General features: G+C 36.7%; 1 protein-coding gene across 1 annotated transcript in view; it reads left to right on the forward strand.

The window, feature by feature from the left end:
• The window catches only part of ZCCHC7 (zinc finger CCHC-type containing 7), a 248,900-nt gene that overhangs the window by 185,641 nt on the left and 36,658 nt on the right, over window positions 1-26,601 (forward strand). Inside the window, exons 3-5 of the mRNA XM_080820404.1 lie at window positions 7,114-7,157; window positions 8,387-8,512; window positions 9,470-9,640. Of these exons, the coding sequence (XP_080676530.1) occupies window positions 7,114-7,157; window positions 8,387-8,512; window positions 9,470-9,640 (341 nt within the window). The remainder of the gene's footprint in view (window positions 1-7,113; window positions 7,158-8,386; window positions 8,513-9,469; window positions 9,641-26,601) is intronic.

The following is a 26,601-nucleotide window of genomic DNA, read 5'->3' on the forward strand; positions in this document are numbered from 1 at the left end:
CATGATGGAAACAAGCAAGGTGCACCCTACAATCAGCCTTAATTTCTGCCTAGACACCTGTATCACGGTGCCAAAAGAGGGGACCCACGCACAGGACTATAGCCTCACTAAGATGAGAAGCTGAGATCAGAGTTTGGAGAAGCTAAGGAATCTACACTTTGTGGGGCAGAGTACTGGAGGGAAGGAGCTGCGGGGGTAAAGAACCCCAGAAATCTGCATAGGCTTGCCTATGAACACCAAGGATACCGTGTTCCTATCTGTGCAGAGATAGGTCCAATGCCACTAGACGTGGACAAAAGCCTATTGTCTCTAAGCTGCGCCAAAGTGAAGAGAGAGTATGGAATACCTGCAACGTTTAACAGAAACCCTGGAAGACACATCTCTCAGTTAGGTAGGGCTGAATTAGCTCTAGAGTAAAGTAGCTGTACTGTGGACCTACCCTGACAAAGCTTTAAAGGGCTCAAAAGAGTCAAGCTAATCTGAAGTTTATATAACTGCTTGTCGAAACAGAATCTAACACTTTAAAGTAAGAAAACAAAATGGAGACATTCAACAGACTACCATTTACAATAACTAGCATCCAAGGAAGAAAGTTACTGTGCATACGAAGGACAGTGTCACTCATAACCAGGAGAAAAATCAGTCAAATAAAAGAAACCTAGAAATTACAAAGATGATGAAGTTACCAGAAAGAACTTTATAACAGCTGTTAAAAATATATACTGAGGTTTAAAGAAAAAGAAATATAATAAGAGAAATGGAAGATATAAAAAAAGAATCCAATGGATCTTGTAGAACTGAAATACACAGTATTTGAGATAAAAAATTTACCGTATGAGCTTAAGTACAAATTAGCTAAATCAAAGGGAAAGAATAAGAGTCTATTATGGACATTTATGCTGATAATTTCAACAATTCAGAAGTAATAGACGAATTCTTTCAAAGTCGCAGATTACCAAAACGGGCCCAAGCAGAGCTAAAAGATGTGAATAGCTCCATACCTACTAAAGAAGTAGAATTACTATTTCATTACTGTTTTTAGAACCTCCCTGCAAGTGAAATTCCTGGCTCAAAGCAAGGAAAAACTCCACAGTCTAACGGACTTCACTGGTGAATTCTATCAGATATTTAAGGAAGAAGTAACACCAGTTCTGCACAAACTCTCCCCAATGCTTCTCAACTCTTATAAAGCCAATTTTACCCCAGAATCAAAACCAGACAAAGACATTATGAGAAAAGTGTAAATCAATATCCTTCATGAACACATATGTAAAAATTCTTAATAAAATACTAACAAATTGTATTATATAGTATGTTGTAAAGCAGAGTACATCCTAACCAAATGGTATTAATCCCGTAATACAAGGCTTGTTTATTTGAAAATGAAACCCTGTCATTCACCATTTTAACAGAAAGAGGAAAAACCATGGGGCTATCTCAGTTGATACAGAACAGGCATATGATAAAATTTAAAACATACTCCTGTTAAAAACTCAGGAGAGTAGGAAAGGTAGGAAATTCTCTTGAATTTCCTCAACCTGTTATGAAAAATCTACAGCAAACAGTTTGCTTAATTCAGAAAGATTGAATTTTTTCATCCTATTGAAACAAAATAAAGATTATCTTCTGTCACCACTTAAAATACTGAGTATTACACCTGGTATCTATATAAGGTATATAGAAAATTGGGAGGAATCTATAAAAAGCTTCAAGCGCTAAGTGAATTTAGCAAATTTGCAGGATGCAAGGTGAATAAACAAAAACCAACTATATTAATATAAACTTGTAATCAGAAATTTAAAAATGAAATTTAAAAAAATAATTTAAAATTCATTTAAATGTTATTTAAATTTTTTTTTCAGTAGCAGGAAGAAACATGAACTACTTAGGGATAAATTGAGTAAAATATATGCAAAACCTGTTCACAGAAACCTATAAAACATTGCTGTGAAAAAAAAGACAAAAGTAAATGGAGAGATACACCATATTCATGTTTTAGAAGACTTGATATTTTAAAAATATCTTTCCAGGCTGAGCTATAGATGTAGCACAGTATCAATCAAAATCTCATCAGGCTTTTTTGGTAGAAATTATATTCTTAAATTTACACAGAAATCAAGGGCCCCTGGCTGATTTAGTCAGTACTTTTGTGATTCTTTTTTTTTTTTTAATTTAATTTTTTATTTGACAGAGAGAGAAATCACAAGTAGGCAGAGAGGCAGGCAGATAGGAAGGGAGAAGCAGGCTCCCTGCTGAGCAGAGAGCCCGATGCGGGGCTCGATCCCAGGACCCTGGGATCATGACCTGAGCCGAAGGCAGAGGCTTAACCCACTGAGCCACCCAGGTGCCCCACTTTTGTGATTCTTAATCTTGGGGTCTGTCATAAGTTCAAGCCTCACATTGGCTGTAGAGCTTACTTTAAAGATTAAAAAAAAAAAAAGGCAAATTAAAATTTATACGGAAATCAAAGGATAGCCAGAGCAATCCTGAAAAAGAACAAAAAAGTTGGAAAACTACTCTCCATGATTTTGGTTTTTAAAGTAAATTCTAATATGGTATAATGATAGACCTGTAGCATTCTAGAACTTCTAGAAATTGACCCACATGCATATGATCAGTTGATTTTCAACAACATTGGTAAGGCAATTCAATGAAGAAAGGGTATTTTTTTCAACAAGTGATACTGGAACAACAGGATATTCATATGGGGAGAAATGGGTAATAACTAAACATAAAAAGCTAAAACTATAGAATTTTAGAAGAAAACATAAAAAGAGCTTGCTTTTGTAACTTTGCAAAGGGAAATTTCTCTGGACATAGAAAAACATAAAGGGAAAAGTCAAATTCATTAGTTTTGCTTTTCTGAGAACTCTGTTAAAAAGAAAAAAACTAAGCCACACTGGGAAAAATATTTGCCAACGGTTGTCTAATAAAAGACTTGTATCTAGAATATATGAAGGACTCCTATAATTTGATCAAAGAAAGACAACCTCCCCCACTACTCTCAAAAAATAAAAAACAACTCAATTTAAAAACAAGCTGAGGGGTGCCTGGGAGGCTCAGTCAGTTAAGTGTCTGACTCTTGATCTCAGCGCTGGTGGTCCTGATCTCAGGGTTGTGAGTTCCGGCTCCATATTAGGCTCCACACTGGGCGTGTAGCCTACAATCAATCAATGCTAAAAACTCAAATAGTTTTTGAAAGAAGATATACAAATGGCCAATGAATACATGAAGATGCTTAGCATCATTAGTTATCAGAGTAACGCCCATTAAAATCCTAATGCATTACTGCATACACATTCGAAGACTAAAATTGAAAAGACGGTATTGGTGAGATTATGAAACTATGGAATTCTATGGAAACTATGGAATTCTCATACATTACTGATGGGAATGTGAAATGACAGAAGCACTTGGGAAAAATTTATCAGTTTCATTTAAAGGTAAAGATACACTTAACCATATCCAGTAATTCTACTCCCGGGTATTTTCCCAAAGCAAAAATGAAAGCTTAGGTCAATTAAAAAGGAAGATTTTCACTAGGATGTTTATTGCTGCTTTATTTATAATTGCACAAAACTGGAAATAACCTGTTATCAGGAAATGAACAGCTAAACGAATTGTTATATCCCACCCTGGAATACTGCTCAGCAATAAAAAGGGAACCGCTACCTAACAACAGAGATAATCTCACAAATAATCAGAGTGAAAGAAGCCCAACACAAAATGGTACATAATACATGATGCTATTTATATACAGTCCTAGAACAGGCAAAACAAATCTGTGGTGATGGAAAGCAAATCAGTGGTTGCCCTGGGGTAGAGGATCAACTGCAGATATGCACAAGGTAGCATTTTGGAATGGTGGAAATGTGCCATATATGATTGTAGTGGTGGTTACACAGGTGTGTACATTTGTCAAAATACATCATACTGTATTTTTTACATGTGTATATTTTATAATATGTAAATTATACTTAATAAAGTTTTCTTTATAAAACCGTCTTCTGTGACTTTTTTTCCTCTTTTTCCTCTAAATGTAGACATTGTCTATTCTTCCTCCACATTTACTGTAGAATTTTTGTTTGGTCTTCTCTTAATCCTTTCTTCTTTCATTTGTCTTCTTTACTAAGTTATAAGCTTTTATTCATCTTTGTTCACCCTATAGCGCCTTGCTTATTGTAACATTTCAGTATGTTTGTTGCACTGAGTTGATTTGATGCAAAGAAGGAGTTACCAGCTATTGCTTTGATTACAAGCTTGTTGTAACATTTCAGTATGTTTGTTGCACTGAGTTGATTTGATGCAAAGAAGGAGTTACCAGCTATTGCTTTGATTACAATTCTGAAGTTTGAAAAAAATCACAGCCCCAGAAATTAGCAAGACAAGGCTCTAAGGCAGCTAAGAGTTAATCTTGGGCATCTTTAGGGCAATTCTAATTTTATACTTAAGGGTAATCCCATTTTATATTATATGGCAAGGGGTGGTAAACACATGGAAGAGAGTGCTCTGGGTCCTGTGGGAAGTTATCTTTAAGGGAAGACACCCTGTGCCATTTGCAGTGGCCTGGAGGACAATGGATTTGATTTTAATAATGAATGAAAATTCAAGAGAATCATAGAAACTTAGTGCTAGATGGTACCATGGATGCCATTTAACCCAACCCATTATTATACAGGCCCAGTAAAGGTCAATAACCTGCCCAGCACCACACAGCAAATAAGAGATAGGGTTAAGACTGGAACCCAGGTTTCTACCAAGCCCAGTACCAGGAGTTTGTTTAACAAAGTGGAGAATTGGCTGCCTGTAGAAATACTAATGAGTTGTCCTTAAACAAAGCTTCCATTAGTTTGGGATTTGGAGTTAAGAAGAAAACAGGATAGATAATAGAGAAAGGGTGGGAGTCAGCTGCTATTACCAAGATTGAACCCACACTGGAGCCATTGGGTAGCACCAGGAATTGGCACGTGTGTTTCTGGTGATGTCTTTGTCCCATTTACCACTGAGAAGTCTGAATTCATCTGTAATTGAAACCTGTTTCGTGTGCCTTTTAATAAATTTTCTCTAGTGAGAGTATACTGTAGCTTGTTGAGGAGTTAGTATACAACCTGGAATACTGTTGAATTCCACGGGAATGTGGAAACAATCTAAATGGGGTCGGATCTTCCTCTCTCAGACCCCTTTTCTCATTGTTCTCTGTTCAGCTGTAAATTTACTTGGAATTGGGGGTGGTGATAGTTGCTATTTTGCATTTCACTGGTTTTTAGGTTTTATTTTCTTTTTTTTAAAGACAATATTAAGGCAGTTTTTTAATTAAAGTGATTTTTAGTGGTCATTTGGAATTTTAAAGATGAAGGACATGGAGGTACAAAAGGCAGCTTTAAAACTTACAGCAGAGCATGCTCCTTAGATGGATCTTTCGAATGAAAGGCCGTTGTAGATGGTGATGACGCACAACTATTTAATGTATTCTCCACGCTCCGTATATGGATGCAGCCTCCAAACTTGACAATGGACATAATCATCTGCACAGCATCTCTGCCCTCCTATGGATTGGTCTTTTCATAAAGCAGCCTTTAGGTTTTCTTAGTAAAACTATTTTATTTTAAAATGTATCTCTAGACACTTACTCCTGTAGGCCTGGGAAAATGTAGATTACTTCATGTCTCCTCAAAATTCCTTTCAAAGAGTCAAGCTCGATTTGCGTTTTCAAGATCGAGAAGAGGAATAGATAGGAGGAAGGAAGAAATCTTAACTTTGCTTCAAGGAGAAAAAAAAAATCTTTCAATCCTTTGTTGATACCATAGCTTCTGCATTAGTCATATGTCCCCTGCTCCTGGTCATGAGTGGACCAGAGGAATAGCAGCGATTTGCAAAGGGCAAAGAGAAGAAAACAGCTGATAAAGAGGAATGTAGAGCTTCCAAGGCCCCTAGGTTTTTACACTTGTATTTTCAGATTGGTCCACGGTTTCTGGATATTTGGTCTCCTTATTTGTTGTTTTATTTCACTTTATTTGATGTTATAAAATATGGTGCTAAATTTCTAGCCCCAGTCATAAGATTGTATTCATAAAGTCCAGTTTTTAAAAATGTTACAGTGAGGGGCGCCTGGGGGGCTCAGTGGGTTAAAGCCTCTGTCTTCCGCTCAGGTCTTGATCCCAGGGTCCTGGGATCGAGCCCTGCATCAGGCTCTCTGCTCAGCAGGAAGCCTGCTTCCTCCTCTCTCTCTGCCTGCCTCTCTGTGACCTCCATCTGTCAAATAAATAAATAAAATATTAAAAAAAATGTTACAGTGAAAGTCAACTATAATGGGAAGCTAGTGGGCATAGTTAATAACTGATATTGGAAGGCAAAAACCTTTCCTCTGCCTTCTTGGGTCTGAATGGTGGAGGCTTGTGAACTAACTAGTGATAGAGAGATGAGCAGGAGGAAAGAGCGCTCAGGAATGAGCAACTCAACTCAGTTGCCAGAGGTAAAGTTTGGTTTACCAGCTAGGTTGTTTACTAGACTACTGAAGGTTGTAGGTATTTAGGGCTTCAAAGGACGGAACGTTTTAATGATGCTGGTTTATACAACTTGGTGTTTTTGGAATGCCCTAGAAGCCAAAGTCAGTCACTTCCCCGACTAGAGACCCTAGGTGGGGGGATGGGGGGTGCTGTGCAGCTTACTTTCATAAAGCTCTGCTTTAATCAGATAAAGGAAGTTTAGATAAGATTTCTTTCTGCATCTGCTACTGGGTTTTTTGTTTCTTCGCTGATTTTTTTTAAATTTATTTATAGCTTTATGATTTTCAGAGCATTTCCACATAGTTCATTTGTCTCACAGTATTTTTTAGGTACATGGGGCAAATATGATTCCCATGAATTTCACATGTAACATACTGAGATTAAGAGAGGTTGAGTATTAAAAAATAATTTAAAAAAAAGAGAGAGAGATTTAAGTATTTGTTCAGAGCCACACAAGTAATAATGGAGCCAAGATAAGAGGTTGAAGTATTTCACATATCTCACTACACCTTTGGGGTCCAGTTTCAATACTGACCAATTGAATAATGTCAATATATAAGTGCTTTCAAGGTGTCAAGATTTGAGTAACATTTTATTTGTTTTGTAGGAGAAGATGCTGTAAGTTGGTTCATCAGTGACAAAGACGCGGAGGTAAAAAAATTTTTTTTGAAGTTATAAATAATGAATAAATTCCTTTGATTTGAAGTTTCCTTTCACTTCAGTATGATAACTTAATAAACTTTAGAGATAGTAGGTGGTCTGAGTATGTTGTAAGAAAAAGTTTGATTTCAGTCTATGGTGATTGAATTTTTCAGAAGTGTGGTTCAACCTTGATTTTTGTCAGTCTGTTAATTACCATAATGATTTAGTCCCCTTTCCCTTCTGTTTCTTCTCTGCCATGGTGAGTCCTCTCAGCCCATATTGCCTGGTACCACTAAAGATCAACACCGGAAATAACTGCTTCTTCAGTGTAAGGAAATGGTTAGTCTATATTTAGGATGTGGCAGGTGTTTGTCTTTGTCAATTATTAGCCTTAATTGTGACAGATGGTTAGAAAAGAGAATAATTTTACAACTTGGTTTAAAAAAGAAAAAAGTTTTAAGAGATAATTAGATTGTGTCTACTTGGGGCCTACCTGGTTAATCCAGCAGAATAACAAGTAAAAGATGAAAAGCTTTTTCAAAAATGGAATTCTACCCAAAAAGATGAAAGCATGGTTGGCATATACATATTCCCTTTTAGGTATTCCATTTGATACATTTTGCTAATGTTCTTTTGCAAGACACTAGATTTTGGTTAGAATATGGGAGAACTAGAATTGGGTTACTGTAGGCAAAATGGATCTTAAAAGTACTCTACTGGAAGGAAATTATCTCATTGTCTCTTAGAAATTATAATCCGGTTTATAGGCAATAACCCTGGGCTGTTCAGAAGAGAGAATGGGTTCAGTTGTTATGTGACTTTATAACTTTGAAGACAAAAATCATTTTTTAAAAATGCCCTGGGTAAAAATTTAAGCAAGTTTCTCATTCAGAAAAATATGGTATACATTCAGATATAGAAATCAGTAATATCTTTGGCTCTGAATGCCATCAGAATGTCTAAATGATGCCTATCAGTACTCCTACTGAATCTGAACTCTAAGTAGAGAGGAATACAAAAGAAATGGAACCATACAGAGAAGTGTAAAAGGATGGGAGGAGAGACAGATAAGAAGTAGAGTTATCTTCATGGCAATCCCTTTTAAGTTTTTTTAACTTCTTTTAAGAACACGAAAGTTCCATGTTGCTGGGTTCTAAATTAAATAAACTATGGCTATTAATTCTTTCGAACAGAGTGGAATATATATTTTTTAATTATTGATTTTCTTTCCCCCTTAGGCCCAGATAGTTAATAATAGAGCATCTGGAAGATGGACCCACCGATACTATTCAGCCAACAAAAATGTTACCTGTAGAAATTGTGACAAGTGTGGCCATTTATCGAAAAACTGCCCCTTTCCACAAGTATGTGAAATACATAATGTTTCTTTCCTCATTGTTAAAAATCAGAATCTTAAGAGTAAACCCCTATAACCTTAGAATTCAAATCTTATATAATATATTTGTAGATTTCACATTACATTTTTCATGTAAGTCATGCCTGTAATAGTAGCAGAGAAAGAAGAATGAAGTTAGAGTCAGAAAAACCTGGAATCAGTTTAGCTTTCCATTGATAGTTGCACAACCTTAGGCAAACCTATGTGCCTCTGTTTTCTTGTCTATAAAATGAGGAGATTAAATCAAATGATTCCTGAGACCCTCTCACTTCCAAACCTCCTACTTTATGAGACAGCTTGTTTCATTGTGGGATAATTTTCATTGTTAGAAAGTTATCATTTTAAGCATTTTTAAATGTTTATTGGTGTAAATTATGTTAAACAGACAAATCAACCTTTGGAAGAACACCAAACTAAAGTTCTTAGATATTCCCTGACATAGTAAGCTCTCAAGAAACATTCCTTCCATTTACCTATACCTTCTTCCAAATGATTGTGTTTCAGACAAAAAGACATGTTTGAGACAGCTTTTAGGTTTCTTCTTTGTCTTTGGTCCTCCGTGCAAAGCAGCCTCTTTCAGTATCTGTTCCTCCTACTTCTTATCTTCCACATCCTCCTCATCCCACTTTCCCTCTTGGGCACAGTCCACTTTGTCGATGTTCCTATAAGACGAGGCATAAGAAGTAGATGCCCGTTGATGGTACACGCACAATAAGCCTTTTTGACAACCACAGAGTACAGATAGCTTGCATTCAAGCTCAGACTTCAGACATTTTGTTTGATTTTACAGTTATACTCAAGATTTGACCTTCACTGGGGTCTCAAATTGGAAATAAACTTTATGTAATTATACAGAAAAAGAAAAATTAATCTTCTATTTGAGACTTACCCATTTTGCTAAAGAGATTTTCTGTTTGCTGCCTAGAAAGTCCGCCCCTGCTGTCTCTGTTCCGAGAGAGGACACCTCCAGTATGCCTGCCCGGCCCGCTTTTGCTTAGGCTGTTCTTTGCCTATGTCTTCCACTCACAGATGTCTCGAAAGACCTTCCTGGAGAAAACGATGTGACCGATGTGATATGATAGGCCACTATGCTGATGTGAGTATCCTGTGTATAATTTGTCAGACTTTGGGGGCAGTGTGCCAATTTGTAACTACACTCAGCCTACCTAAAAGAATGTTTATTCTATACCATATGTAATGATAGGCATGTCCTTTTGGCTACTGATCATCTAATTTGTAACTACACTCAGCCTACCTAAAAGAATGTTTATTCTATACCATATGTAAATGATAGGCATGTCCTTTTGGCTACGGATCTAATAGGGATCCTACTGAATGGTTGGTTCATCAGGAGGCAGCATCAAGAAATGTTGTAAACCCATGCTTGCCTCCTTTGCTTGCCAAGTAAAGATTTGAAATAAAAGAGATATGTAATAAATAACACATAAAATTTATGTACCTATTCATGCATAGTTAGATGAAATATATATACACCTACTTAGCAGATGAATACAAAGGTCTGTATGAAGCCTGGCTTGACTATTGATGACTCTTGCTGATATAATAGTTTTAAGCAAGAAGGACAAAACTGCCAAGACTTTAGATTTGCTTATCTTAGTTCGTTTTTTTAGATTTAAAAAAACAGAAGTAATTTAGAAGACATTCAGTTACCTGTAGCATGTTAAATTTTAACACCTTGTTATGTTAGACATCATTTTGCATCATACGGAGTTTTAGTCAAAATTTTAAAGACCAGGGCGCCTGGGTGGTGCAGTTATTAAGCATCTGCCATCGGCTCAGGTTGTGATCCTGGAGTCCTGGGATCAAGCCCCACATTGGGCTCCCTGTTTGGCCGGAAGCCTACTTCTCCCTCTCCCACTCCCCTTGTGTTCCCTCACTCGCTGTCTCTCTCTGTCAAATAAATAAATAAAATCTTAAAAAAAATTTTTTTTTCAAAGACCAGAAGGGCTGTAGAAGTTATTTTTCTTTTAAAAAGTAAGAATCTTTTCCTTTTAATTTATACTTCCCAAAGACATGATACAAAGCATAAACATTTTCTAATTTTATTTGTATTGGAGTATACCTATAACCTTTTCCGTAAGAAAGTGATATGGCTTCTATTGAGATGAATTTCTAATTAAAAGATACTAAAATATGAATGTTTGGTATATATGTTTCTCATGTAAATATATCAACTGTTGATTATAATTTTTAAAGTGTCTATTTAAACAAATGAAAATAAGATCGTTATCCTATACATTGTTCTACAATTTAACTTTTTCTGCTTAATTCTTTATGATTGCATATCTCTGCATTAGCCCATAAAGATCTACCTGTCAAGGGGCTTTTATTCCGCTATATGGATATACCAGTTTACCTGACAATTTCCCTACCAATACATCTGGATTTATAGTTACAGCCCATTTTTTAAGCAAACAGTACTACAATAAATATCTTTATGTGTGTGCATATCTGTATAAGATTATTTCAGTAAGACAGATTCTAAGTGGGATTGTGTAATTAAAGGCTATATACATTTATATCTGGATAAATATTGTTCAGTTGCTCTTCTAAAAGGTGGTACCTGTTGGGGTACCTGACTGGCTCAGTCAGTAGAGCATGCAGCTCTTGATCTCGGGGTTGTAAGTTAAAACCCCACATTGGGTTTTAAATAAATAAAACCTATAAATAAATAAATAGTGCCATTATATCCACCTGCCAGATGTGTTTAAGAGTGCTCTCAACGGGGGCGCCTAGATGGCAGGGGCTCCCAGTTGGCTTCATTGGTTAAGCATCTGCCTTTGGCTCCGGTCATGGTCTTAGGGTCCTGGGATCAAGCCTGGTAGGGCTCCCTGCTCAACAGGAGTCTGCTTCTCTCTCTCCCTCTGCCCCTCCTTCTGCTCATGCTCTCTCTCTCATATACTCTCTTAAATAAATAAATAAAATCTTTTTTTTTTTTTACAGAAAAAGAGTGCCTTCAACCCATAATTGATCTTTTAAAATTTTGGCCAATCAGATAAGGAGAAAATGATATCTTATTGTTTTTTCTTGTATTTCCTGGCCTACTAATGACATTGAATGTGATTCTCAGGACTGGGTGTGAAAATAGTTATTTCTTTCCAAAGTAGCTTAAACTGGGGCTCCTAGCCTGGCTCAGTTGGTAGAACATGTGACTCTTGATCTTGGGGTTGTATGTTCAAGCCCCACGTTCGGTTTAGAGATAACTCAAAAAATATAAAAATATATAAAATCTTAAAAAAAAAAAAAGTAGTCTGGGGCATCAGGGTGGCTCAATCAGTTAAGCATCCAGCTCTTCAGTTTGGCTCAGGCATGATTGCTGGGTTGTGAAATCAAGCTCCACATCAGGCTCTGGGCTCAGCACTGAGTCTACTTGAGATTCTCTGCCTCTGCCCCTCCCCCTCACACTCATGTGCACGTACTCTCTCTCTTTCTCTCACTCTCTCTCAAATAAAATCTTTTTTTAAAAATTTTTTTAGAAGATTTTATTTATTTATTTGACAGACAGAACACAAGTAGGCAGAGAGCCAGGGAGAGGGAGAAACAGGCTCTCCGCTGAGCAGAGAGCCTGACATGGGGCCCGATCCCAGAACCCTGGGATCATGACCTGAGCCCAAGACAGCCGCTTAACCAACTGAGCCACCCAGGCGCCCCGATAAATTCTTTTTTTTTAAGTAGCTTAAACTTACTTTTTAATATGTACTGTCTTAAAAATCCTAAGTTGGCTTAGTTTTATACTACTGTTCTCTGCATTACATTGTCAATTGTAATTTTTTAGGCAGATTTTCTAGCTTGCCAGTTACATTTAATAGCATATTTCTTTATTCCTTTCTTCTGAAAAGCTCTTACAAATATGGTCTTATTTGCCTGTGATAACAGAAGGGTCTCAGACATTATCATGAGCAGTTGTTTTTTTTTTTTTTAAATAAGAAACTGTAGTACAGAACAATTAAGAATGATTTGTAAAAGGTTATATAAAATCAGCTGTGAATTAAATCTGTAGTCCATTCTGCTTAACTGCTTAATTTTGGCCTCGAATGTATGTTAACCTCTTTCTCTAAAATGGCCCTGAGGATTAATAACCCCAGTGAATGTAAGTTTTTAAGATAGGGTGAGGCTATGGCTGACCTCAGAGAAGGCAGCACCCTGTCCCCTAAATCTGCCAAGATCTAATTGTTGGGTTTTTTGTAATTACATGGTAAAGGTTCTGGATACTAACTGATCTTTTTCTAGCCTGCCCACCTTGTATAAGATTCCCTTGGAGCCCAATCAAACCTGGACTTCATTGACTCCATCTGAAGAAGCTTGTAGTCCTTCCACCATCCCAGAAGCGCCTCATGAGGATTCACTTAGAAGCAGAGTCATTCTGGCCTCAGGTTGCTGGAACTATTCATCTAGTCCCATACATGCTTTAAGTTTATCTTAAAACCTGGCTCTCCACAGAAAATAGTGTTTCCCCTGCAACCCTCTCAAATGCTTGCTCCTCGTTCTTTCTTGACCCACATTCCTGAATTAAGTTGATTAGGATTAAACTCTTTCTCACTCATTGTGGCTGCTTCTAAGTCATTACTTCTCCCTCATTATGTGGGTACTTTCGGCTTATTCAAGGCCCATACCTCTGACAATACTGTTCTCCCTTCTTTGTCATTTTCATCTTCCCACCTGCTGGAACTTGCTGCTCGTTCACACAAAGGATTTCTGAAGCCCTGGGTAATTATAGATGCCCTACCTTCTTATCAGTTAAAGAGATTAAGAAACTTCCATTTACTTTATACATCCTGCTACCACTGATGTCTGTAATGCTAGAGTACCAGTTATATGTGCAAAGAGAATGTGTTATAAAAACTGATGAGTCGGGGTGCCTGGGTGGCTCAGTGGGTTGGAGCCTCTGTCTTCGGCTCAGGTCGTGATCTCGGGGCCCTGGGATCGAGCCCCGCGTCTGGTTCTCTGCTTGGCAGGGAGCCTGCTTCCCTCCCACTCTCTGCCTGTCTCTCTGCCTGCTTGTGATCTCTCTCTGTCAAAGAAATAAATAAAATCTTAAAAAAAAAAATAAAAAAATAAAAAAAATAAAACATAAATAAAAACTGATGAGTCATATTCATATTTTTGGTATAATGAAAGGCTTCTCCTGAACTCTGCTTGGAAAATGCCTCATATGTTAACTACTGCATAAAAGTAATTTGGTTGAAATTCCAGAGTTTTACAATGTAAAGGTCAGAAGGATGGCTTGAGGCCTGCTGAAATTAACCTGTATCATTGATACCTTCCAAAGGAAGTGAATCTGCAGTGTGGAAGGAATCCCAATTCTAAGCCTGCCACAGATTCCTCTTGTCAACATTTTTTTAAAAAATATAAAGAAAAAAAATTTTTTTAAGTTACATTTATTTCAGAGAGAGTGCACACGTGGGAGGGAGAAGGAGAAAAGCGGACTTCCCGCTGAGCATGGAGCTGAGTACTGGCTCCATCTCACTCACAACCCCTGAGATCATGACCTGAGCCAAAATCAGGAGTCAGACAGACAACCAACTGAACCACCCAGGCACCCCTTAAATATACAGAAAATTCTTAAGTGTGTGAACACATCTTGCATATGTAATCCTATTCTGTAGGGTATATCTGACATTTCCAAAATGATACTAGCTATAGTTGACTTCTTACAGTGTTTCAAGCACCGTGCTAAATGCATTACTAACTAGGGAAGGGGTAGTACTTCGTTCACTGCTGAATCCTCAGCACATAATAGGTGTCCTGTAGATGTATCTGTGATGGTGTCCTTTATGTAATCCTTACAACTACCATATGATAGATGCTGTTTAATGTTCCAGTTTTACAAAGAAGAAAACTGAGGGGCGCCTGTGTGGCACAGTTGGTTACGCAGCCCGTTCATGGTTTCAGCTCAAGATGAGATGGAGCCTTGTGTCTGGCTCCATGCACAGCACGGAGTTTGCTTGAAATTCTCTCTTCCTTTCTCTCTGCCACTCCCACTCGTGCTCTCTCCCTCCCTCTCTCTCTCAAATAAGTAAGTAAACAAACAAATAATAAATAAATATTTTTTTTTTAAAGAAGAAGAAAGCTTAGACATTGTAAGGTTACGCTTTCTCCAATGTCTCAAAGTAAAGTGATGCTCTGTTTCATGAGTGTACCTGGAGGAAACTCACCTACTTACATTCTAGGAGTTGTCAGTTTAATTCCAGCTCAGAAGGTCTCTCAGGTTTCTGTCTTAAATCTGCAAATATTATATTTAGAATATCAGTATTTATAAAAAGAGATGGAAAAAATTTTCCAGATAAAAATAAATGATGGTTTAAGTTTTCTGCTGTAAAACAACCTCTGAGGATCAGCAGAGTGGCATACAATGTTGACTTTCAGCCAGGGAACCATATCTGTGGTACCAGAGAACTGTGCGTATGCAAAAAACAAGAGACTGTCTTGGCCTCAGCAGTCTTTACTGATTGTTGAGATTGTCACCCTTTTTCTTGGAAGCATGTCTGAGTTCATCAGCGTAAGGTATAATTGAAACCCAAACCTCCTAAATTTTCTTTCTTCAGCAATTTTTTCCCCAAATTCCCTGCTTAGTTCTCTTTCCCAATCCATGCTAGCAGTAATTCCTTTAGCCATCACGCACAAGAATCAAATACCATCCACTAGGAGAAAGCTCCGCACTTGAGTCACTCCTTTAAGTCAGATTTTTAAATGCAGTGGGAGAAAATAACTCATAGGACAGATTTCACTTGATTCACTTCTTTAAACCTTTGAAGCTGTGAAAGCATGCTCTCTTAAATATTAGCAATATACTAAATTTTAGCAACTCAAAAGTTTCTTTTAAAAATGAGAACTCCGTGGAGCGCCTGGGTGGCTCAGTGGGTTAAAGCCTCTGCCTTCAGCTCAGGTCATGATCCTAGGGTCCTGGGATCGAGCCCCACATTGGGCTCTCTGCTCAGCAGGGAGCCTGCTTCCCCCTCTCTCTCTGCCTGCCTCTCTGCCTACTTGTGATCCCTGTCAAATAAATAAATAAAATCTTAAAAAAAAAAAATGAGAACTCCGTATAAAACTGTGTAGGCTTTCACAGACATTAGTGGTCCATAAATGTTTCTTCAAGAAATATATACGTAAAATGGAAAACTAGTATCTGTTTAATTTTGGTTGTTTTTTAATAATAAGATTTTACTTCATTATTTATTGGGGTAGGGGGAGAGACAAGCAGATTCTGCACTGAGCATGGAGCCTGATGCTGGGCTCGATCCTACGACTCTGAGATCATGACTTGAGCCAAAATCAAGAGCCAGCCACCCAGTGAACTAAGTCGCCCAGACTCACTAATGTGATTTTTTTTTTAAAGATTTTATTTATTTGAGAGAGAGAGAGAGCACAAACGGGGAGAGCAGAGGGAGAAGCAGGCTCCCCACTCAGCAGGGAGCCTGACGTGGAGCTCCATCCCAGGAATTTGGGATCGTGACCTGAGCCAAAGGCAAACGCTTAACTGACTGAGCCACCCAGGTGCCCCCAATGTGATTTTTTTTTTCCAAAGGTTAGTTTAACCTTGGGGATTTCCAATAGGAAATATAAAATACCTCATGTAAGTATCTTATAGTTATCACTTCATACTTACGTATAGTGAACAGTTACTCAATATTGTTTTGTCCATTTAGTTATTTTTAAAAAGGGCATTTAATTTTATCTTTAGTCAACTCCAAGGAACACAGAATTGTATTCATATGCCTTTTGCCTCTTATCCTTCCTTAATCTTATTGAGATACTACTGGCCAGAAATAAGACTGGCTGAAACACAATTATTGAGCTCAGTAACTGAGCCAAGTTTTGAATTAAAGACTTCCTTTATTCAAATATTTTGTTTTGTGTAGAAGTGATTACTTCTACTCTTGTTCAAAAACATCTCCACTGTTGAATCACCCAAGTAAACTTTTCATATTTATCAAAAATTTGCAGGTTGCCTACTAAATGCCAGGCAATATTCCAAGTACTAAAGAAATAAAGATGAGTAAGACATGGTCCCTGCCTTCGAGTAGCTCAGAGTATAAGAAAGGAAGACATGTGAAAGAAAAGTGTGTAAGTGATGTGATGGGGACGCCTGAGTGGCTCAGTCGGTTAAGTATCTGCTTTCAGCTCAGGTCATAGATCCCAGAGTCTTGGGATCAAATCCCACATCGTGCTCCTTGCTCAGCGGGGAACATGCTTCTCCCTCTGTCTCTGTATGCCACTCCCCCTGCTTGTGCGCTCTTTCTTTCTGACAAAATAAATAAATAAAATCTTAAAAAAACAAAAACAAAAACAAAAAACTGATGTGATGGAAGGCATTCCAGGGTGGTAAAAATTAAATGAGAGAATATCAGAAGACTAAGCTTGGTGACTTGCAAGTAAAAGATATCTAGAAAGTATAAAAAATGACGCAGACTATAGGAGGGAGCTGAGAAACTGTGCCTATAATAACATGTCACCTGTCTCTGGAAATATTGTCTGTAAAGTGATGCCATAGGAACTCATGATCCACGCTTAGTGAGTTTTCCTGTAATCATATGGCTTAAAACAAATTACAAGGGTCAGTATTTTCTGAGCACTTGTTTGCTTGCCTTCCTGCTCTTACATTCAAAGATAGGGCAGATTGAGGAAGCAAATATATAGCCATTCCTGGACTATTTCTCCTTTCCAATTCTGCATCTCTTCCACGCATGGAGAGCCACTTTTCTATTGTATCATAATTTAATGCATTGCTTTAACCCTGGAAAGAATGATTCACAGCATAATCCAGAATCTGACCACTTCTCGTCATTTCTGCCACTACCCTAACATAAGCGTAGGTGAGCATCTACTGCCTGGATTGCTCTAATAGCTTCCTGAACTGGTTCCCTGCTTCCCTGCCCCTTTATATTCGGTTTTCAGTAGCTGGTTAGAGTCATCCTATTTATCTATCTATTTGTTTGTTTATTTATTTTTTAAAAGATTTTATTTATTTTATTTTTAGAAAGAGAGAATAGGAGGGGGAGGGACAAAGGGGAAGAGAGAGAAAGAGAGAGAATCTTAAGCAGGCTCCATGCCCAGTACAGAGCCCGCCTCAGGGCTCAATCTCACAAGCCGGAGATCATGACCTGACCCAAAACCAAGAGTTGTATGCTCAACTGACTGAGCCAACCAGGCACCCCTAAACGTTTTATTTTTAGGTAATCTCTACACCCAATGTGGGACTTGAATTTACAACCCCAAGATCAAGAGTTGCATGCTCTACTGACTTGGCCAGCCCCAGACTAATCCTTTTTAAGCATAACTCAAATTATATCAATCCCCTATCTAAAATCCTCAAATACGACTTTGCATCTCTCCCAGAGTAAAAGCTACAGTTCTTGGAATCACCAGCAAGGCCATATGTGATCCGGCTTCTTGACCACATCTCCTATAGTAATCCCTTGCTTACTCCACCTGGCCTCCTTGCTGTTCCTTAAAAGACCAAATATGTTCTTGCCTCTACCTGCTGTTCTCTCTGCTGGGTATCCAGGTATCCACAGTGATTCATCTTCTTCATGCCTTTACTCATATGTCTGTCCCCTTTTTAGAGAGGCTTTCCCTGACCACAGTAGTTAAAACAGCACCTTCAACATTCCCTCCCCTTCTTCCCTGCCTTGTTTTCTTCCATCATAACAGTTATATCATACACTCAATGTATTTTTTGTCTCCCCTAATTAGAATGTAAGCTCCATGTCTGTTTTCAGACATGTTCATTGCTGTATCTCCAGCTTCTAGTGGAGTACTCGCCTGTAGGATTATTGAATAAGCGAATTAGGGTCAATAGACCCTACTTACCCACCATCCAGCCATGCTTGTGAAAGTTGTCAGATCCTGCACATTGATATACAGGTTTGAAAATTCTCAGCTTGACTCATTAAGAGGTAGGGCTCTCTCAGTAATAGTTAAAATCAAGTTTCAACAGGTTTTCCAAAAGCTATAACCTATAGTATGCATAAAATAAAATGAAAATACCTAAGGCAAAGAAAATCCTTTTTCTTTTTCCCCCCCACTACCCTAAGTAGCCAGTTCTACTTTTTTTAGTATTTTCTTTAGTAATTTTGTTTAATATCTCCATTTTAAACCAGTATTTTATTTTATTTATTTATTTTAAAGATTTTATTTATTTATTTGATAGAGATTACAAGTAGTCAGAGAGGCAGGCAGAGAGAGAGAAGGAAGCAGGCTCCCTGCTGAGCAGAGAGCCCAATGTGGGGCTCGATCCCAGGACCCTGGGATCATGACCTGAGCCGAAGGCAGAGGCCTTAACCCACTGAACCACCCAGGCGCCCCTAAACCAGTATTTTAAACCAGTGTTGATGCAGTCCTGTGTTTTTGGTTTGTTAGCCATCAGCTTTCTTAGGGAAAATCTCATCTGTCACTTCGTGATGGAGTATACTGTATTATCTTTTTCCGTGCCTTGGAAAGACAAATTGAGGAAAGGAAAAATATAAAATTCTGATAACCTTCTACAATTCATAAAATCATGAACTAATTTTCCTGCCAAACTTAATTGAAGTCAAGCCAACAAGTATATCATTTTAATAGATTGATACGTATGTTCATAAAATATGTAGTTCTGCTGACAACTAAACATTACAACTTTTGAGAGTAAAGAAAAGAAAATATAACTTGGGCTAGAATAACTTATTTCTCTTGCTTTTTACCTCATTTTCATGTTGCGTAAACATAATATTAGAGCAAGGGTCATAACTAGGTTTGACTGATTTGCTTTAAAAAAAAGTATTGAATAGGCATATAAAATTCTTATTTACCTGAGAGACTAGAATGGCCCCAAGGAAGTTAAGTAGATTCTATGCTTGGAGGTCTCTTTTTTTTTTTTTTTTTAAAGATTTTTATTTATTTATTTGATGGACAGAGATCACAAGTAGGCAGAGAGGTAGGCAGAGAGAGAGAGAGGAGGAAGCAGGCTCCCTGCTGAGCAGAGAGCCTGATGCGGTGCTTGATCCCAGGACCCTGAGATCATGACCTGAGCTGAAAGCAGAGGCTTTAACCCACTGAGCCACCCAGGCGCCCCTGTGCTTGGAGGTCTCTTATCCTCTTGATTGGTATAGGCAAAACTCATGGTAATGTTAGTGAAAATTCATATGTGTTCATTGTTCAAGGAGTAAATCCTGGAATTAATAGTTAATAATTCATTGGAACTGTTCCCAAACCACCTAATAAATGAATATCTGAAACTTTTCATGGTTTTATATATATATAAACTTATGGAAATAACCTTAGAGGGTTATTTTAAAAGTTTTAACTGAAGGTACGTAATTTAGCATGGTTACAGTTTGAAGGAGAAACCAGTCCTTATTTTGAAATTGTACTAAATGTTATCCTTTCTAGTCATCTGTGACTAACCCGACAATTTCCCCCAGTCTCTGCAACTCTCCCTGTGACACCTGTTCCATTACCTAGTACTAGTCACTTCTAGTAGACCTAGCAGATTGAGAGCAGGTTTACAGTTTCTTTATACAAGTTGTAAAAATAAGTTTGTAGAGGATAGAGACAGTTCCCTTTCTCCAGACCCCTAACTTCTACCGAAAGAGGGGAAGGATTGTCCCCTTGTAGTCTCTCTATCAAAATTAACAGCCCTAAAAATTAAAGGGATAAATAAACTTTAGTTTTTCGTTGAGAATTTTATGGGACTTAGGTATGAACTTTTCAGAGCAGTCACATTAGGAATACTTGAGTCTTAGAGAAATAAAGCAGCAGACCACTGGGCATTTTGTTAAATTTCAAACTCATTATACCCCTCACTTTTTTTTTAAATTTTCAGTCCAAGTATAAAAGCCCATATAGACTTGGACTTGATTTTTACTATTGGAGCCAATAATAAGGGCAAATTCTGGGACATAGCTGTCTAAGCTATGAATTTGGGGAGTGAAATTAAGGAAATCAGATTCTCATTAGCACCTGGAATGCTAAAAATTTTATTTACTAAGCATTACAGACTAAGTTCAACTCCCCTGGATGTTATAAATCTCATAGTTTTTCTTTTTTTTTTTTAAGGTTTTATTTATTAGAGAGAGAGCACACATGGACTGGGGGTGGGTGGGGAGAAGGAGAGGGAGAAGCAGACTCCCCTCTGTTCGTGAAGCCTGACACAGGACTCAATACCAGGATGATAACCTGAGTCAAAACCAGACACTTAACCAAGTCAGTCACTCAGGTGACCTCATACAGTTTTCTGACTGAGTTCTAATAATCCCCCTCAAACTGTCCCTAGTGAAGGAAAATACAGCAACTGAGAATGATTTTCAACCTGTGAAAGTATTCAAAGACTTAATTATGGACATCTCTGCCAGTTCACTCATCTTAAAGATAACACTGTGTTCTTCAATTTATACTATTAAATTACTTAGGTATTCCACTTAAGAGCTACATACATACATTTCCTCTTGAAAATTTACAGATGTCTGTAGAATGATTTTATTTCAGTAAAAAACAAAATGAGGGGTGCCTGGCTGGCCCAGTTGGTGGAGCACATGATTCTTGATTGCAGGGTCGTGATTTTGAGCCCCATGTTGAGTGTAGAGATTACTTTAAAAAAAAAAAAAAAGAATGTTTTTTTTTTTTAATGAGCTGTGTATAATCTGTATTTGTGCTTTTATATATATATTTTATGAACAAAAATAAATGGGGTAGAAGAATGCATACCAAGCTAGTAGGCTGCTAACATTGGATTTCCTCAGCTGACTGGTAATGGATTGGTAAAGGGTTAGGAGACAGGATTAACTTTGCCTTTGTCTTTTTATTGTGTTGTTTTCTTTGTTTACAAATAGATTATGATTTCTGCAAGATTTCAGTTCAATAACAAGTGTGATCTTGCCTTGTTGTACAGCCTTCTAATGATTTTTGACTTGATCAAAAATATATATATATATAATATGCTATTTAAGAATTTTAAGAACTTGAGAAAATTCTATAATAAAATATTATGAGCTAATTGAACTTTTAGTTATATAATGTTAAAATAGTTATCTGTAGTCATAGATACTAAAGGGAAATTATATACCTTGAGAATACTGATCACTGTATTAGTGGAATTCCAGACATATAAGAATACTAGATGCAACTTTTAAATTAATTATCTCAAGAAGTGTTATTCTAAACTTTTATTATTTTTTCTTTAGCCAGTGATCTTTTATATAGGAATCAATAATGAAATAAACTATAGTATCTCACTTCTAAACCCTTCTTTCTTACCTACCTCACCAACCTCAGCACCTACCACTACTTCACCTGGTGGAGGGATGCTTATACATAACCTTTACCTCAGTAAATTTATAAAAATCTGGAACTACAGGAATGGTCTTTTAATTAGGAGATAACAGTTCTTAGTGGGGTAAACCATCTGTACTTTGCACATCTTTATAATTAAAACTCCTTCCCTGTTCCTCATAAACCAGACCTCTGAGAAAACTAAATTTTTCCATGAGTGAGTTTGTCAGAGATCTATACTGTCTGGCAGATACCACCTCAGTTCCCAAAACTAGCCAGGCTGACATAAGTCAGTCTCTCTCTCTCTCTCTCCTTTTTTTTTTTTACTTTTTTTTTTGGGGGGGGGGTGAGCTGATAGAAGGCATCTATGAAGAACTGATAGATTAAAAAAGGAATCAGAGATGACCCCAAATGATACAAAGAAATTATTATAAGAAATAGGAAAATTGAGAAAAATCTCAATTCATTTTTCATGTTGTGAATAGAGGGAAGGGATCCAAAGCAAAATGAACAAAAATTCCGATTAAGAGAACACGCACCCAGGGCCGCCTGGGTGGCTCAGTGGGTTAAGCCTCTGAGTTCAGCTCAGGTCATGGTCTCAGGATCCTGGGATCGAGCCCCACATTGGACTCTCTGCTCCATGGGGAGCCTGCTTCCCCTTCTCTGTCTGCCTGCCTCTCTGCCTACTTGTGATCTCTCTCTCTCTGTCAAATAAATAAATAAAATATTAAAAAAAAAAAAAGAACACGCACCCAATACGAGAGAGAAGAAAGTCCCACATCTAGACATACGCTAGTGAAATGTATGAATATGTCAAGCAAATGAAAATCACATAGACATCCAGACATGGAAAGAAAAAACCCACATTACACACACATACATGCACACACATGTACACACACAACATCAAGCTTGCATCAAACTTCTCCTGTGCAATACTAAATGCCAGAAGGCAGTAGAGAAATCCCTAGAGAGTAGAACATCCTGAGAAAAAGGATGACATGGCCAAGCTGTTGTTCATTTGTGAGTTTATTACGAAAGTTAGAATAAAATTAGCAGCAATGAACACTGAAACCAGGAAGGCGTAAAGTGCATATATGAATACTTCCTATTGATCTGTTTTCAAACTTACTAATTTTAGAAAAAATTCCTTTAAAAATGTAATTTGAAAGCTACAAGGTGAATCATGAATAATTCTAATAAAATGAAGCTTGTTTTAATTATAAGAAGAAAAATAAGCCATATAAATTTTAGATTACTAATTTAAAATGAGGCAAAAGAAACAATATAACAAATGATAGGAAAAAATGGAAACAGCTAGAATGCATAAAAAATACAAGTGTGAGGATAAAAATAGAACCAGACATATCAATTATCACAATAAATAAATGGATTAAATACTTTTATTAGAAAACAAAGACAGCAGTGCCAGAAACCATAAAGGAAAAGGGAGACTAGATTTAACTTTTTAAAAATGTCCATCCAAAAAGACCATTAATAAAATTTAAATGACAGATCACAACTTAGAAAAGATTTTTATAAAATGCATAATAGGATATCTGTAATATAGAAAAATCTCTTACAAATTAATAGGAAGAAAGAAAACTGTCTTCATAATAGTAATAATATTAGAGAAGTTGTGCTGGGTACAGAAGTACATTTGGATAACTTTCCTGGAATTCAGTGATGGATGTATGCAAAGATACATCTACAAGAATGTTTATCTCAGAATTGTTTATAATAGTAAAATTAGAAGCAACCCAAAAATTTAACATTCTAGCTCGTTTAAGTAACTTACAGTACATCCCATATAATGGAATACTTTTCAGCTATTTAAAAAATGATGTAACAGGTGCCTGGGTGATGCAGTTGGTTAACCATCAGACTCTTGGTTCTGGCCTAGGTCATGATCTTAGGGTCATTAGATCAAGCCCCACATCCAGCTCTGCACTTGGCACAGAGTCTGCTTGAAACTCTCTCTCCTTCTGCCCTTCCCTCTCTCTCTAAAATAAATAATAAAATAAATAAATCTTTTTTTTAAATTTAAAATATAAATGAATATTGAAATACAAAGTTATCAGTACATTAAGTGAAATTCATAAATTATAAAACAATATATAAAATATAATCCTGTTTCCATACAAATACACATATTTATATATGTATATAGATGCGCATGGAAAAAAATTTGGAATGAAGTATTCCAAAATGTTTGCTATAGTTATGTCAAGAATTAGAAGAGTGGTGCACCTGGGTGGCTCAGATGGTTAAGCATCTGCCTTCAGCTCAGGTCATGATCCCAGGGTCCTGGGATCAGCCCCACATTGGGCTCCCTGCTCAGTGGGGAATCTCTCTCTCTCAAATAAATAAACAAAAAAATCTTTAAAAAAAGAATCATAGAAGAGTTTTTTTTTTTATTTCTATTCTTTTTACGATTTTTATGTATTTATTTTAGAGAAAGAGTGACAGAGAGCGTAGTGGGGAGGGGCAGAGGGAGAGGGAGAGAGAGTCCCAAGAGGATTCTACCCTGAGCCGAGTGGGCTCAGGAGCATAGTCTCTTGACCCTGAGATCATAACCTGAGCCAAAACCAAGAGTTGGACACTCAACCAACTGTACCACCCGGGCGCCCCGCTATTCTTTATATTTTGATGGCGAGTATATATTCATTTTTATAATTCTTTAACTTGATATTTAATGTACAATATTCTGTTACTGCTTAAAACATTTTAGGAATAGTATTATCAGTAATCAATCTAGTTTATATTCATTCTTCTTTTTTAAGATTATATTTTTAAGTAATCTGTACACCCAACATGGGGCTCAAATTTATAACCCCGAGATCAGGAGTCATGTGCTCTACTCACTGAGCCAGCCAGGCATCCCATTCTTCTTTTTTTTAATAGTAAAATTAAATTTTTTTTTCCTTTTGGTGTTCAGTTATATGAATATGTATGGATTCATGTAAACTCCACCACAGTCAGGATACAGAACAGTTTCATCACCCCCAGAAAACTCCCTCATGCTATCTCTGTATAGTCACACCCTCCACTTATCCATAACTTCTGGCCATTAATTTGTTCTCCATTACTATAGTTTTGTTTTTAAAAGAGTATCATGTAAATGGAGTCACACCATTGTAAAATTTTAAGACTAGCTTCTTTCACTTACATGGTGTCTTGGAGATTCATCTGAGTTGTTCATGTGTCAGTAGTTTATTTTTTTGTAGTGTTCCATTTTATGAATGTATTACAGTTTGTTTATCCATTTATCCATTGAGGAACATTTGGGTTGTTTATAGTTTCTGACTATAACAAATAAGGCTGCTATGAATATTTGTTTATAGTCTTTTGCGTGAACATAGTTTTAATTTGGGGCAAATTTCCAGGTGGAGATTGCTGGTCCTATCTATGTATGTTTAACTTTATAAGAAACTGCCGTATTGTTTTCCAGAGTGACTGAACGATTTTGCGTTCCTACTAGCAAAGTGAGAAGTCCAGTTGCTCTGTCTCCTCATCAGCATTTGTTATTGTCAGTATTTTTTATTTTAGCCATTCTGATAGTTGTATAGTATCTGTCTTGTTTTCGTTTGCATTTTCCTAATGGCTAAAAATGGTGAGTATCCTCTCATGTGCTTATTTGCTATCCTTACATCCTTTTTGTTGAAGTGTCCAGATCCTTTCCTAGTTTTTAGTTACTGTGTTTATTTTCTGATTGTTGTGTTTTGAGAGTTTTTTCTGTATTTTGGATATAAGGGAGTTTTTTAGATGTGATTTCCATACATTTTCTCCCAATCTGTAGCTTTTTATTCTCTTGAGAGTCTTTAGCAGAGCAGAAGTTTTTAAATTTGGTGAAATCCGGTTTATCAATGTTTTTTCTTTTATGGATTGTGCTTTTGATACACTTTCTGAGAACTCTTTATCTAACTGCAGTTAACAAGGATTTTTCGTGTGTATTATCCCAAAACATTTATTGTTTTATGTTTCATATTCAGACCTGTGATCCACTTGGAGTTCATCTTTATATAATAAAGTGTGAGGTTGGTTCATTTTTTTTACACATGGATGATCAGTTGTTCATCACCATTTGTTGAAAAGACTATCCTTTCTCCAGTGAGTTGCTTTTATCTCTTTGTCAAAGATTAAATGGCCACATCTGTGGATTCATTTCTGGAGTCTGTTCTCTTGCATTGATTTAAGTGTCTATTCCCCTCACCAATATCACACTGTCTTGTAATATTATGGGTTTATAGTAAGTGTTAAAATCAGATAGTGTTATTTCTTAAACTTTGTTTTTATTTTATAAAATTACTTTAGCTATTCTAGTTCCTTTCCTTTTCCATGTAAGCTTTAGAGTAAGTCATATGTATCTACAAAAAAAATCTTGCTGGGACTTTGATTGGTATTGTGTTCAGTCTGTTGATCATTATGGAGAGAATTGACTCATATTTTGAGTCTTCAATCCATGAACATAGTACATGTCTCCATTTATTCAGATCTTTAGTTTCTCTTATCAGAGTTTTGTAGTTATTAGTGCATACATTTCCTGCATATTTAGATTTATACCTAACTACTTCATTTTTCTTGGAAGTGTGGCAAATGGTATCATTTTTTAAATTTTGTTTTTCAGTTGTTTATTGTTTGTATATAGAAGGAAGTTTGGAATAAAATATTCTGAAATGTTTGCAACAGCTACCTTAGTGGTAATAGTATAGGTGGCTTTTATTTTTTGTTTATCTGTATTTTCTGTCTTTATAATGAATATACATTACTTTTATAATATTTGATGTTATT

Source organism: Martes martes (genome assembly GCF_963455335.1).
Source record: "Martes martes genome assembly, chromosome: 12".
Classification (NCBI taxonomy): Eukaryota; Metazoa; Chordata; class Mammalia; order Carnivora; family Mustelidae; genus Martes; species Martes martes.